Raw genomic sequence first — 15,046 nt, forward strand, 5'->3', positions numbered from 1 at the left:
CATTTTATGTGATCAAACCATCTAAGACGACTCTCTCTGATCTTACCTTCCACTTGCGCTACTCCAACCTTTTCACCATGAGATGATGACATATGAAAGGCAAAAATTATCACTTTAATACAACATGTTTGGAGCAGTTGCTTGGCTTTTTGACTGGCTTTTGTTTTATGTTTGATGGACTAAGTCAATCATGCTGACATTTTCCTCCTTTCTTAAGCTTTAGTATAGCTATGGTCTGAAGTTTCTGAAATATTCCACTAATTGAATACAAACAATTGATTGAATGTGGAAATTATCAGTGGAATTACTCAGATATAGCACGATGATCTTTATTTTTATTTCATTTTAATCTTAGTTTTGTTATTCTTTCAGGATTTGATGGTCTCTTGGAGCAGAAGAAGCATTAAAACAGCATTTTTGCCTGCTTGCAGATGTTTGAGGAAGCAGTCCATCTACAGTAATGGCAGAAATTTTCTTGCTTTGTTTTCCATTTTATAACAAACAAATCAGATTTCATCAAAGTTTGATTTAAAGGTTAAAGTTCTCCAATGAAATGAACATTTGCAGCAACAAAAAATTTAAAAAAAAATTCATGAGAATGGTTAAGTTGCTTTGCACTTGTATGACCATTTGGAAATCTCAAAGAAAATATGTTCAGACTTATGTTTTAAATCCCATATTATTTGCAGAAATCAATGCGCATTTTTTAGAAATTGATTTAATTTACTCAAATCAGATTGATTTCCTAAAACAAAACTGGTTGATTTACAGTTAAAAATGAAGCTTAAACCAAATTGAATAAAAGCAACTCATACAACTTGTCTTTCCTTAGCATAGAAAAGCAAAACAATAGAACTGTTCATAAAAAAGAACTTGTTGTGATCCACATCTAATATAAATTCATGCTTCAAACCACATTTGATTTTACTAAAAGATCTCATTAACTCAACTCTATCATAAATCAAAACATTTTCTTTAGCTTAGGCTTTGGCCAACCCATCAAACATCATTCATTATGGTTAGAAACAATATGCAAACGGCTCACTTTTCTCCTAATGAAGCATTGCATGCAGGAAAGTATAGCTGCATTAGTTGCAGAACATACTACCTTTGCCGGAAGAAAAATTCCATTATTCTGCAGCTTTATCATCAGAATCATTTACTTCATTTTGAATGACTGGAACGGTTAGTAGGTCTGAGCTGCTTGTGGCTCCATTTGCGTTCTTCTTCACAATGGAACTCAGACGACGATCTTCTGATTCATGACCTTCACTCGCATCAAACTTGTTATTTTGATCTTCAAATGGGATCAGGCCAGACCTTCCAAGATGAGAAATCTGTGAGTTAGGCACAGAATGATTGAATTTTGAACCATTTTGGATTGCCGGCGAATTATTATCTGAAACATTATTCTTCTCAAGTAGCCTTGTTGTTGTTAAGTTGGTGAGTTTCAGCTCATTGTGGTTGCTAACTTGAGTTGAATGACTCCCATTTATAGACGGATCAGCATTGGCATCAGTCATATTTTCACCAAAAGAAGCATTAGAAGCATTGTCAATAGGATCCACATAACCCAAAGTTTCATTGGCTATGTTCACAGTATCATCAGCCGATCCATCAACTGCGATCCCCAAATCATTTTCTTTTGAATCTTCAATCTCCATTGCGGAATCATGAGCGACGGCGCTAGAAGCATCATCTCTCTTATAATTCTCTTCTCTTGCCTCCTGAGCACTGTCCTCAACCTCCTTGTTATCAAACAATCCATCTTCTTCCGCTTGACCATCTTTCTCTTCTTCACTAAAGAACTCCTCTTCTTGCTCATTTTCTCCCTCATCACCTCTATCCTGATCCAGTTCGTCGATCATATTGCCGCCGTCTCTTTTAACTTCATCATCCTTAGCTTCTTCCAGTTTCATGTCTTGATCTTGCTCCCCTTCTTCTTGCTCTTCTTCATTTTCATCGTCCTTGGCTCGAGTACCACTAATCAAATCACTTTGTTTGACAATTGGGAGACCCTTCCTGCCGAAATCAAAGAGATCAGATTGTTTAGAGTTCATTGTTGTGGTAATCTTTGAGATCTTATCCTCAAAGGCTTTCTTCTTGTCATGGGAGTGCTTAACCTGGTAAAGCAACCAGGTGCAGATAGCCAGCAAAAGGCAAATCTGCAAAACAAGCTTCAATCTGAATCCCCCTTTGGACCTCTGGTTTCTACTGCCAGACTGCCTCATCATGAAAGATCCTCTTCAATAGAAGAACATTAATCCAGCACAGAAGTAACAAAACCTTCCCTTTCAACAAAATGCAGCACTCATCTGCTTCAAAAAAAGAAATAGAAACCAGGCCCGAAAATTAAGAGCACAGCCATTGCAACAAAGCAAAACACAAAACATGAATACTTCACTGAACCACTCCAAAATAAGCAACTCAAAAAGGCTACCCAACTGCTATTTTTAGCACTAATCAAAAGGAATCCACAAAACGCAAACCCTAAATTCTCGTAACCAGCATAAAAATCCTATTTTTCTCTTTCTGAAACAAACTCATCAATCAGATCTCAAACAGAACCAGCAGCCAGCCAAACTGAAATCGAAGTAAAGGGAGCATCTTTCTTCCAAAACCCTCCAACTTTAAGAGATCTAAGAGGAGGAAAGAAGTGTTTACGTACCTGGAGCTTTTCTCAAGTCGGCAACTGGGACGAAACGACAGAAAGAGGGGTGTAAACTTTATAATGAAGAGGATTTCTGGACTAAAGAGTATAGTTCACTGCTCTTCCTTTTTCAAGTCATGAATTTTTTGCTGGTTTTGGCCTCTGATGGTTTGATCTCTAAGGCTCTTCTGTCCGTCAGTTTCCGTTCGTGCTGTATGCTGCGCTCCAGCGGCAAATTGCTTGCTTTGGCTTCACCTGTGAGTCAATTACGTCTATAAAAGCCATTTTGGATTTGAGTTTTAATATACTCGTCAAGAAAATCTAAGAAGACCATTTTGGCTGAATAAATCTATAGAAGCTTGCACCTTAGCAAAATTATAAATATTGGGTAGATGTGTTATTATAAGAGTTTTTAGGTATTTGCCCCCATAAAAGTTTTAGAATACTATGAATTTTAGGCAATTGTCAAATACAAAGAGAAATAGTAAAGAGAATCCAAAAATATCCTTACAACCAAAATTTGTTCTGGGGGCGTTGCCCCCGAAAACCCTCGCAAGGGTGTTGCCCGTTGATCCCACAACCTGACCGGGCAGGTCGAACCCTGTCAAGGGGTGCTGCTCCCTTAGACTCTTGACATATCCGCAAAGTGTACAATGATCAAGGATATGAACAAATAGGAGTCGAGTCAAATTCAAGGCAACTCCAATATACATTTTGTAGAAATTGAATGATCCATCAATTACATCATTTTGATTATTTTTTGCAAACAAATCATCCATAATTCAACCTAATTCTGTTTAAGAATAATTTTCATTATATAAGATGTTGATGATATTTTTAAAATATATTATATATTCAAGTACAAAGAATCATTAGTCACTAAAATTATATATATATATATAATCTATGCACTTTTATTTATAGGTTTGTCCCCCTGAAAATTAAGTTTGGTTTCGTCCCTGTGTGAATTATAATTGAAAACTTTAGGATGTTAACTAAATGTTTAAATATTGTGCTTATGATAAAATTGAGGAGCTGGATAAGATGAATCCAACCACAAATTTTGATGTGGTTAAGGCACTTAAATGCTAGATAAATAATCTATAATCAAATATCAATATGGATTGTTTGATGGGGCGTTTAGATTCTAAAAAAGCTATCAAAATGTACTTCTTAAAAAGTTATAAATACGATATCATTTTCTTTGTGACGGGAGTCCAAGAACTAAAAAACTTAAGAACTCTATTATATTTTATGATAATCACTATTGATAACCACACCATCACTTGATTTCAGCCATAGGCCATGATCGCTTGACTATTAACAATCAACTTCATTATTAGACTTCAATTTTTTATTTGTGAGTACCTTATTTCTATAATACCTACAACATAAATCATATAATTATTTTTAATTATGTATTGTCATTTTTTCAATTATATAAAAGAGTGAATTCTTGTGTGTGTATATATATATAATAATAAAATAAATATTTAAATTTTGATAGGCATTATTATTTTATAATTATTCTCATAAATTTTTGATCGAATATTATTTTTTCCATTCTTTACCCTCCAGTTCTAAGTAATAATAATGAGCCAAACAAAATCATCAATGCCCCTTCCATTTCTCTGGATATTGAATATTAATATAATAAAAAAATATTTTATCAGAGACAAAAAGAACAGAGTGGATCTTTTATGATGAGCCCGGCCCAATAAACATTTATATTTTTAGTTGTATAAAATGGGCTTGAATAAGATTCTTTCATTGGAATTTAAAGCCCAAGTTTTGCTTTTTCACAATGAAGTAGTGCTAACAAATTAGCTTTCTTTAGAGCTTAATTTTGGTCAAATTGATTAAAATGCTACTCTCAAAAAATTATAAATAGATCATTATTCTTTACATGAAAGGTACTAAAATTTTATATTTTATATAACTTAGAGATCTGAAAAATTTTAGAACTCTACCAAACGTTTGATGTTGATGATAACAGTCTACCATCACAGTCATCTACTTGTCATCTCTAGATCCCTATCGCCGAGCTATCAACATCCCACCCAGTCATAATCCATTCGCTATCATTACTGAGAAAGGAATGTCTTTTCATCGAAATAGTTGAAGATGTCTAAGTTATGATAAAAGTCTCATACTAATATATGTTCAACTAATCAGATCTAATAACTATTTTTTTTTTATTTTTTTTTTTAATTTTTTTTCAGATCTAATAACTACATGGCAATATAGTTTCTCCATGATAGGGTTCCTCGAGTCACATAACACCAAATTCACTAATAGAGTTCTTTAATGCATGACCATCACATGGACTTTAATTGAATAACAAGCATTATTGGAGAAGGTAATTGAGTTGGCTCGGATCTTTGAAGTTTCATAAAATTATATAAAAATATACGGTTAATTAAGGATTTGATCTAAGGGCTCATTTGGTTGTTTGTAGAAGAAAAATATGTAAAAAATATTATTTTATTTTTAATGTAAAAAATAAAATATTTTTATTTCGCCTTTATTAAATAACAAATAATAAGTCTAAATATTTCAGTTTCTATCATTAAATAATTAGTTGGCTTCATCTTACAATTCTTACCATATTTTAAGTGCTTGTTGATAAAGTCCAACCCCAAAAAAACCATTTATAATTTTAGCTTTATTTAATATTCCTTAGTCTAATCATTGAACAATTCCTCTCCCATTTTATTATTTAATAATCAATTAAAAAAAATTACAATGTAAACCTTGCTTGCCATTTTACATATGGATGAGTTCTTCTTTTTCGTTTTACAGAAAATTAAAAAAGAAAAACTAAGTCAGAAGTTATTATTGCAAATTTACCTTAGGAGTATTAGACAAATGATTGAGAGAGAAAATATCTATATAATAATTGCTAGTCAACCTTTAATATTAAAAATTCATAAATTATGTAAATAATATAAAAATTTATATGTAAACACTTAAAAATTCTTATATATATTTGTAAATCCTATATTTATATATTGGAATTAGATATTTCAATATTGAAATATAAAATGCTATATTCAAATATAAAAATTTACAAAATATTTTTAATTTTATTTTTAAATGAAATGAGCTGGAACAGGTCAGTGCTCACCAACCAAAACTATAGAGTTTGATAGGCCTAACCAAAGACAAAAATTATATAATAATAATAATACTAAATTATTAATAATTAGTCAATTTATATATCTCAAAATTGCTAAAAATTAAAAAATTTGACATTTTTGTATTTTGCTTTTATAAAATTGGAATAAATGTAATCGGTCTTTTTCTTTATTTGAGATAAGAATAAAAACTACAATATATTAAAGAATTCATGTCATAATTATTTGACAAATTTTAGATTGATTGTAGATTGCCTAACCCAATTCTTCATTTTTCTCATCTATGGATTGGGACCTGGCAATAGCAGTGTTAATGCCACTTTTTTAATGGATAAATTATTCTATGAGGGGCTGGAAGCAAAACGTCGTCCGGAGATCAACTAGAATGTGTCACGCCACCTCAGTGGTACCGAGCAGTACCGAGCCACGATATCGAGCAAAGGGGCGACGTGACACATTCTGAATGGTCTTCAGACGACGTTCAACATCCACACAGAATAATTAATCCTTCCAATTAGCTCAATAGGAGAGTAGATATATTTGATCAGACATATGTTTAGGAACGTTTGGATAGGCCTAAAAAGTTTTGGTTAAAAAGTATTAGAAATGACTTTTATTATATTTAAACCAGACTTTGACTTTTAATATGACACAATAGAGAAAAAAGAATTCATGCACCCGTAGTTAGATAATGACTTGATATTATTGTTGTTATTATTATTGATATAAAAATCAAAATGATTTCCAGACTTTATATATGAATAATGAAGGGTCAAATTATCCTCAAATATGTATGAGTTTTGTTTACCGTTCCTTGATTCTTTAAATAGAGACCTAAATAATCTCACGAAATGACTAACTTGATCCCTATTTAATAAGTTAGGAGATCAAATTAATACCTTTATATAGTTAGAGGCTATTTTGATCCTTCATAAATAATGAAAGATCAATTCTATTATTTTTTCATTTTTAATTTGAGACAAAACAGCCAAATATTAGCTGCAATCCATTGGGACACCTAACGCCACTTTACAGCCGTTTCCCTAACAAAATCATTAAAGACCAAACAATGAATAAAAGTTGTCTATATTGTATTTAAAACTTATTAAATTTATTTCAGAATAAATATGCTAGCTTTCAAGTCCTTAAACTTTGCTACATTAATAATTGTGTGTGCTAGACATTCTTGGCGGTAAATGAAGTTTAATATCTTAGTTTTGTACAAAAATTTAATACACTGAATATAAAAAGATTTGGTAGTTGAACTTATTGTAATTGGGCGATGATGGTCGAAGAAGTATAGTAGTCAAGCAATCATGATCTAAGGACCGTAATTGGGTGATGGTAGTCAAAGGATCATAGTCAGGTGATGATGGTTGGAGGATCGTAGTCGAGTAATAGTGATTGGATGATATTTGTTGGGTGGTCAGATGGTGACAATCTAAATACATAGAGTTAGAATATGATGGTCGAATGATGATGATCGAGCATTACTCATATGGTGCTTTGTGATTCCTGAAATCTCTAAGTACTATGGAATTTCAAGTCAAGCCTAAGGTCCAAACTCTCCATCACTTGGAGGGAGAGGGTTATTTATTTTGAGAGGGATGCTCTATAAATATAGTCAAAATTTAGAATCACAATACGTTCTTTTAGCTTTTAAGTGTCTTAACGATGCTTGAATTAAATGATTTTGGATTCATTACGTTCATCTCATTAGGATGTTTCATTTGATTACAAAATTTGTGAATTTATAAATGATTTGTCCTAATGTTCTAAAGTTTTCAATTACCCTTCAAATGCTTAATTTGGACTCATTTGGAGTTGGATCGGATCACTTTAAGTATTGATAGATTGGTCTTGTCGGAAGTTCGATTTGATTATAAATTTGTCTAAATCACATTTATGCTAGTACAAGTGGTCCTAAATTTAATTTTAAAATTTTTATATTTAAATATAGGAGGACATTTGTGCGTGATAAAATTATATTTTTATATTATTTAGAAACTAAACCTATCCATAAATATATATAAAACTACAGGTGTTAAATATATAAGTTTATGCAAATTTTATATTATGCATGCAAATCCCCCCATAATAAATTCATAGACATTATTTTTTAAAATAATTATGATATAAATTAAATAAGAATATTCTAACTAAGTTTTTTTATTTAAATAAATAGTATTGGAAGCGTAATTGATTTTTAAAGAATTAGAAATGAATTCATTAAATTTAAAATAATTATTTTTAAATATAATTTCCATTATCCAAATTACGTGGTACCCGGACGTCCTTCCTGGATTGACAGTGTGGCACCACATGCCTCGGCCCACCTATTATTCATGATTATGACCGACAGTAAATTAATTAAATTTTCAGGAAAATATTTTATTGTAAATGTTTTAAATTCATTTATATTTAAAATATTCACATTTAATTAATTAATTAATTAATTAATTTTTACTCAAAATAATTAGCCAAAAATACAAAATCTCTATCTTTCAAGTGCAAATATATATCTGATTAAATTTAACAAAATTCAAATTTCTTAATTACTCGTTTAAATAATAACAACATATTAACAAAAACAGCAAATCTTTTATTCTCCTTCCCTCCCAGAATTTCAGCCACTAACACCCAAAATTCTTTGCATTTGCCGCAGCCAAAAAAACCCAACCCACGACACTAGTCACTATATACAAAAACAAAACAAAACAAAAATGCTTATCAAAAATCAAAGCCACCCAAAACGGCACCCGCATCACAAGAAGCTGCCATCGACCTCGCCGCCGGCGACCTGCAGTTGAAGCTCCTTCCGAAGCTTTTGAGAGAAGAGTTGACAAGCATCAACGCTCAGATCGATGGCCGCCGCAAGAGCAACAAACGCTGCCGCATCCTCTGTACATCCCACATGCTGAACACCAACCTCCACCACAGGCCGGCTTTCCGGCCGCCCCTCACCTCCCACCGTCGACGACATCACAAACCCGCGATAACCAAGCTCTCCACTACCCCCCGGGCTTCCTGCGCTTCCGCCGGTGAGGTCTATGCTGAAGCGGCCTCCCCTGTAGGTGTTAATGGAAGACTCGGCGAGAACGACGCCGTCGGGAAGGAGCTCGAAGCGGTAGCCGAGAGCGTCGCTTCCGCGCTCGCGCCAGGCCTCGAGACGGCCCCATGGCTTCCATGTCAGATCTTCCGGGCAAAGGATGAGCCATGCGCCGGGATTGCTACGGCTAACGCGGTCGCTGTTAGGGGAGGCGACGAAAGGGGTCACCATTGATGCCATGGCTACCGGAGAGCCGGAGAGGTCGTGGACTGTTACGGACCATCCTTTCCTTTCTTTCCCCGGTTTTTCGCTCTCTGATCCGAACCTCTTCAGCCAGCTTTTTCGGTTACCGATCTCGGTGGAAAATGATCTGAATACCAAAGCAAAAGCATCAAATCCGAATTAGTAAATTAAGCTAGCTACATTTATGGCAACAAATTAAAGTAGATTATATGTGATTGGAACCTGGATCTGAGGCTTCGATCGGAACTTGTATTTCGGCAGGAGAATCTGCAGGTAAAGACTGGTTGACGAAGAAAACCCTGGATCTGAAAAACCTGCGGACTGCACTCCGGCTCACCCCCAAACTCAAAAACAAACCTCGGATCAGGCTCCGATTTCACAACAAGATGTAACTGCGCCAATGCCCCTTTGCTGGATTTCCCAACTCCGACCCATCCAGAATAAAACACCACAGCCCTATCATCCACCCTAAGATCAATCGGAATCTTTACCTTCCCTAACAGCCGGCCTGAGCTCACCCCACAGGTGGATCCGCGCCGGCCAGTATAGATCGCCAGCTTCAGCTTCGACTTGAAAACTTGCCGCTCGATCTCAGCAGGACTGAGGTGGAATGCGGCTGCGAGGCCGGAATCAGTTGCTGAATCTTGAAGCGGTAAGGGGGCTATCTGATCGGAGAGATTTCGAAGCGTGATTTTGCAGAAGCAAGGAGTTGAAGAAGGGTGAACCCCGGAGCCGGCGGGGCCGGAGGCGACGGGGAGCTTGAGGGCGAGGTTGCCGACCAGGACCCGAACGAAGCGGCAGGGGTCCATTGACTGGAGGGGAAAATATGAATCGATCGGAGGAGGAGAGAGAGAGAGTTGGAGGAGTCAGGTGGGATTCGTTGGGAGGGGTTTTAAGAGGGAGAAATGTTTGTCCGATGAACAGGCTGGCAGTAGTGGAGTGGAGGAAGACGGCATTGGGAAGCTTACAGTAACGGTTCCACGACTGCACAGCTTCTTCCTGTACTGCTACACTTTATTTATTAGCTGTCACTCTTTCGATTTTTGCATTGACAGTGCAAACCAGCCTGGGTCAAAATTAAGTTGACTACGTTCGAATCAAGCTAACTCAATCTACTTAGATTTAACTCAAGAGATATTCGCTCATTATGATCTAAGAATTTGTTACAATAAATGAATACGACTTATCAGCCTTTTTTTCGGGGACAGTTAGTGGATTTGAGCCAAGATTAGATGAGAGGAATTTCTTCCGTCGACCGCTCGGCTGTAGACCCAATCTCTTATCGACTAATTTTAACAAGTATAATATATGAAGAAAAAAATCTATATATACATTTGTATTTATTTTTTCAAAAATTATATACACTACTCAGGGCAGAGTAGTTGTGTTGTGAAATTCCATAAGTAAAATAACCTAGACTCTTAAACATCGAGGCATCTTTTGATGTAAATGTTAGAAATCCACTCATCCACTTGAGCATCCTCATCTCTGCAACAATTAACTTAATAATATGCTTCTCTTTTAATGGTTAATATTCTGCATCATAAAGCATTGCAGGTCTCACCAAAATCTTATATAATTTTCCCTTAAGTTTGAGGGGGACTTTTCTATCACACAACAAGCCCGATACATTCCTCCACTTCAACCATCCAACTTTAATTCTATTGATAACATCCTTATCTATTTCACCATCAATATATCAAAGATATAAAAAAATTGTACTTTTATTTATGACATCATCACCCAAAGTCACAATCCCTCAACTAGGTCTATTACTACTAAAATTACACTCCATATATTAAGTTTTAGATCAACTCATGTCTCATGCGAAAACCTTTAGACTCTAAGGTTGACCTCCATAATTCAAGTTTAACGTCAACTCCCTCTCTAGTCTTATCAACAAGAAGAATATCATCATCAAAAAGCATACACCATGGTACATTATCTTGCAAATGTCTAATGAGAACATCCATGACTAAAGCAAAAAGATATTAATCTCAATTACAAATATACACACCAAATCTCTCTCTAGACTCATAAATAAGAAGAATATCATCAACAAAATTCATACACCAAGCAAAAATATATTACCTGCAAACTTTGGAAAAGGACGGAACGGAGGCCGTGAACTTTGGCAACGGACGGAACGGAGGCGGTGAACTTTAATGTTGTCAGCGTTCGAGGCAGGTCTAAGACGCTAGTATAGCGAACTGAAATGAAGAGGGAAAAAATGAGAAAAAAATGACAGAGCTGTCGAAATAGGGCTCTCTCCATCGAACTTTCAGGAGGATTTTCCGCCAGTAACATTACCTGTGGATAATACACATGAATTTTTTTTGTCGAGTTTAAGTGAGCCGGTGGAATTTCCGTCTGTGATTACGTCGGTAATTTCTTGTGAACATTACGCTGAAAAATAAAATACACAGAAGAAAAAAAATGTTGGAATATACACCGACATCATCACGTTCGAATTTATGCCGATAATTTCACCGTAAAGTTTCTGGTGTATATTCTATCGGTTACTCCACCTCTTTTTCCAACAGATGTATGTCCGCCGGAAAGTTTGACGGTAATGACATGTTTTCATGTAGTGTATAATGTATCTGAACTGAGCTCTTCCTATTCACAAATGAATCATCCTACATGTCTACAAATCTTTTTTAAACTAAATACATAAGTAGAATGAGAGTATATGTGGATCATCAGCCATTATACATAAATTTCCTCTCTTTTTTTTTGGGTCTTGCACAATACTGTGCTAAGCATGCATTTAGTGCTTTATAGGGTGCTACATAATAAAACACCTACACAAAATATCTTTATCCTAGTGCACATGATTACATCCAAACATTATACTAGCCCAACATTCTAAGAAAAAAAAAAACCTTAGTATGTTATAGTCTTAGGATGCCTATGAATGCATCTATCATAGCATTAAATGTGTTAAGTTTCTTTTGATGATCTTCTAATCAAGTATTTAATATATACATTTGAATAATAAGAATGCTTAATTTTATTAAGTAAGATTATTTCAATTTAATTTACTAATGACCTGAATAATCATTAACATAATTTGTAACTTACGAGTTTTATCATTAAGGGTTAAAAAGTACCCAAGAGTGGTGAGATCAATCCACTCTATGGCATGCTATGTCATCCTAAGGTCCTAAAATTTATGTTAAAAATATTTTGGTGTTACATATAATAAAGAAAGTATGATAATCTATTTATAATTCTTAGATACTATGTCTGGAGATGTTAAAGATTTTAAAAGAACATAAGGATAGTCATCTCAATCTTTAAATATTAAGTTTAGATGGATTAGAGGTTTTAAAAAACCACAATAATAAATTATGTTATTTTTGGATCTTATGTTCCACTAACTTAAAGACACTGCATGCTCCAAAGTGAGATACCATATATATCAAATTGTTTTAAGAGGATCAATAAGAACTCTAATGCGCCAAGCACCCTAAGCCACATCATTTAGAAGGATCTAAAGAATGTCTGAAAGGCTGCTAATAAGGATTTACTAAGAAAAATTAGAATCCACTATTAGAGGGTCATTAGATAACCTAATTAGAATGCCTATTAGGTGATATGGGATTGGCTAGAATAATTTAGGGATTGGTTTTAACATCTCCTAAGGTCTTGCAAAGTGGCTAAAATTAAATATAAGAAGACCACTACACAACTCATGATTATCTAAGAGTCCTTAAGCTATTTTTTTTTAAATTGCATGCAAGAAATGCATTACAATTATTGACTTTCAATTTTTAAGGGAAATGATAAATTATCACCCTAATTATGCTCTGGCCACATGATGTTGTTCTTTCAATATTTTAATATTTGTGACAACCTTTCCTTCATGCTTTGTAGTGATGTGTATGTTATAGTAATTATTGTGTTACTATCCAAACATTTTATTATTATTATTTTTTGGCCCGAAAATTACTTTATATTTTGTTGAGTAATTCAATCCCATAAGATTATAGAAATGAAAGTCTTAATAAGTCAAAACTTATCAAGAATTCTCAATCAAAATTATAAATTTTTTTGTTGAATCTTTATGGGCTGAATTTGATAATTTTTTTGTGCTGTAAATGAGATAACATACATCAAAAATAGTGTGCAATTAATATTGATGGTAGCAGAAAACAAAACACTATATATTATAATAATTTATATTAGATCGGGCATGAGCTTTGTTGGAAGAGCAACAAGTCAAAGCAATTTGGAAACATGATGAAATTCACTCAAAATTAATATTATTATTTAAATCAAATTAACTTAAAATGATTCCTTTTTTTTTTTCGACTACCTCACACGGCGAATTCAACAAGATAAAAAATACATATTACGAGTAGGAAATGTTCCAAACCAAATTGGTTGGTCCAAATCTTCAATTTCGTCGCATGTCGCTTTTAGTCGCATGTGAGAAAGGAGGTGGCGATAATGGTTATGATATGGTGCACAAGTTGAGTTTCGATATGATCAAAAAATATTCTGACATGAATATAATCAGCTTGAATTTGACCTGTCTGTTAAATGGGACAAGAACCCTACTCAAAACGCAAACCTAACTCAACACAGTATGTAAACTAATAACACGGTTCAACCCAGACCTGATCAAATTTTCTTCGAATCACTTGCGTTAAGCCAAACCAGACCCAACCATTATCCAGGTTGACCCAACCTTATTTGTTGTTTGGGCTTGCTCAAGTCAGATATTTGTGTCAAGTCGAATATTGAAGCCCCTATCAATATTGATCGATGGTGTTGGCACACGTACATTACTTAGCCGAAACTTTAACTACAATTATATGGAGTCATTAGGACCTCCATTTTTGTGAGTCATTTGTGGTAAATGACTCACAAGAAGAATTCACCAATAGAAGTTTAGGATTTATTGAGGACATTTTAGATTCATATCAGGAAGGTTTTAAACTAAGGAAAATAATAGAAAATCAAGTTTTCATACAATAAAGACCTTCTAATTGCTTGAACTGCACGCATAGGATATGATTTATATTTTATTTTAATCATCATTAGCATCGTTAATTAGGTGCTAATTGTTTGATGAGCAGCTCTTCAATTTTTTATTTTTCATAACCATTGAATTTTACAATAATTTTATTTTTTTAATTAACATTTTTGGTACTTATCATATTTTTATTTTGCTTTTTCGAATTACTGAAAATTTAAATTCTCTATAGAATGTTTGAGTGTTGAATTGATGCATGAAGTGCACTATATGTTATCCGTTTTGATGCATATTTAAACTTTATTTGACATAATTTTTTCGTTGCTTTCTAAAATAATTTTCTAGTACAAAAATTTTTTTATTAGACAATCGTTTTAAAAAGCAATAAGAAAGCTGTCCCAAACGAAACCTTAATGAAGACTCGATAAAAAATGAGCACCTCATCTTCTAGAAGTACTCATCACCAAGGAGCCTTGACTCAACTCGACCAGGCAATCCGTGAGTGTAATGAGTAATGACCCTTGCTACAGTAATGAGTTCACCTATATAGATTTGAATAATGCTTGGTAAGATTTACACTCCTATTACATCTTTGTTAAATCTTTGTTAATCGTCTGAAGTAATTTCATGTTAAAATTTGATCATAGAAAGTTACAAATTTACTGAAACATTTAGAGACTGGTTTGAACCATAATCTGTTAGACAGAAGATGCAGAAGTCATTTCTTAGATTAGTTTAAGGTACAAAGTAGGTGATGATACTGTGAGGCAGAGTTTACAGCTTCAGCCATGTATGCCCTATATTTGGTTAATAGTTCTGAGGAGAAGTGTTATAGATTCTTAAGAGGTTTGAGAGATAGTAGAAGGCAGACTTTGATTTCGTTCTACATTTGTGATTTTATAAAGCTCATTGAGAGGGCTAGATTGATATAGAATGACTGGTGGTGACTCAACAGCGTTGGGATAAGAGCAGGAAGATGTTTA

The 15,046-nt window shown here is 34.0% G+C and overlaps 2 protein-coding genes across 2 annotated transcripts; both read right to left on the reverse strand.

Moving 5' to 3' along the window:
• Positions 1 to 836: 836 nt before the first annotated feature.
• Positions 837 to 2,935, reverse strand: LOC110098055 (myelin transcription factor 1-like protein). Its single transcript, XM_020824761.2, has 2 exons — positions 2,669 to 2,935; positions 837 to 2,315 (listed from the first exon to the last, which is right to left on the reverse strand). Exon 2 carries the CDS (start codon positions 2,232 to 2,234, stop codon positions 1,131 to 1,133), a length of 1,104 nt encoding a protein of 367 aa, XP_020680420.1. The 5' UTR covers positions 2,235 to 2,315; positions 2,669 to 2,935; the 3' UTR covers positions 837 to 1,130.
• Positions 2,936 to 8,334: 5,399 nt separating this feature from the next.
• Positions 8,335 to 10,292, reverse strand: LOC110098047. Its single transcript, XM_020824753.2, has 2 exons — positions 9,302 to 10,292; positions 8,335 to 9,206 (listed from the first exon to the last, which is right to left on the reverse strand). The coding sequence occupies exons 1-2, from the start codon at positions 9,886 to 9,888 to the stop codon at positions 8,552 to 8,554; spliced, it is 1,242 nt and encodes a 413-aa protein (XP_020680412.1). The 5' UTR covers positions 9,889 to 10,292; the 3' UTR covers positions 8,335 to 8,551.
• Between the last annotated feature and the right edge of the window lie 4,754 nt (positions 10,293 to 15,046).

This window comes from Dendrobium catenatum, unplaced genomic scaffold (genome assembly GCF_001605985.2).
Source record: "Dendrobium catenatum unplaced genomic scaffold, ASM160598v2 fragScaff_scaffold_726, whole genome shotgun sequence".
Taxonomy (NCBI): Eukaryota; Viridiplantae; Streptophyta; class Magnoliopsida; order Asparagales; family Orchidaceae; genus Dendrobium; species Dendrobium catenatum.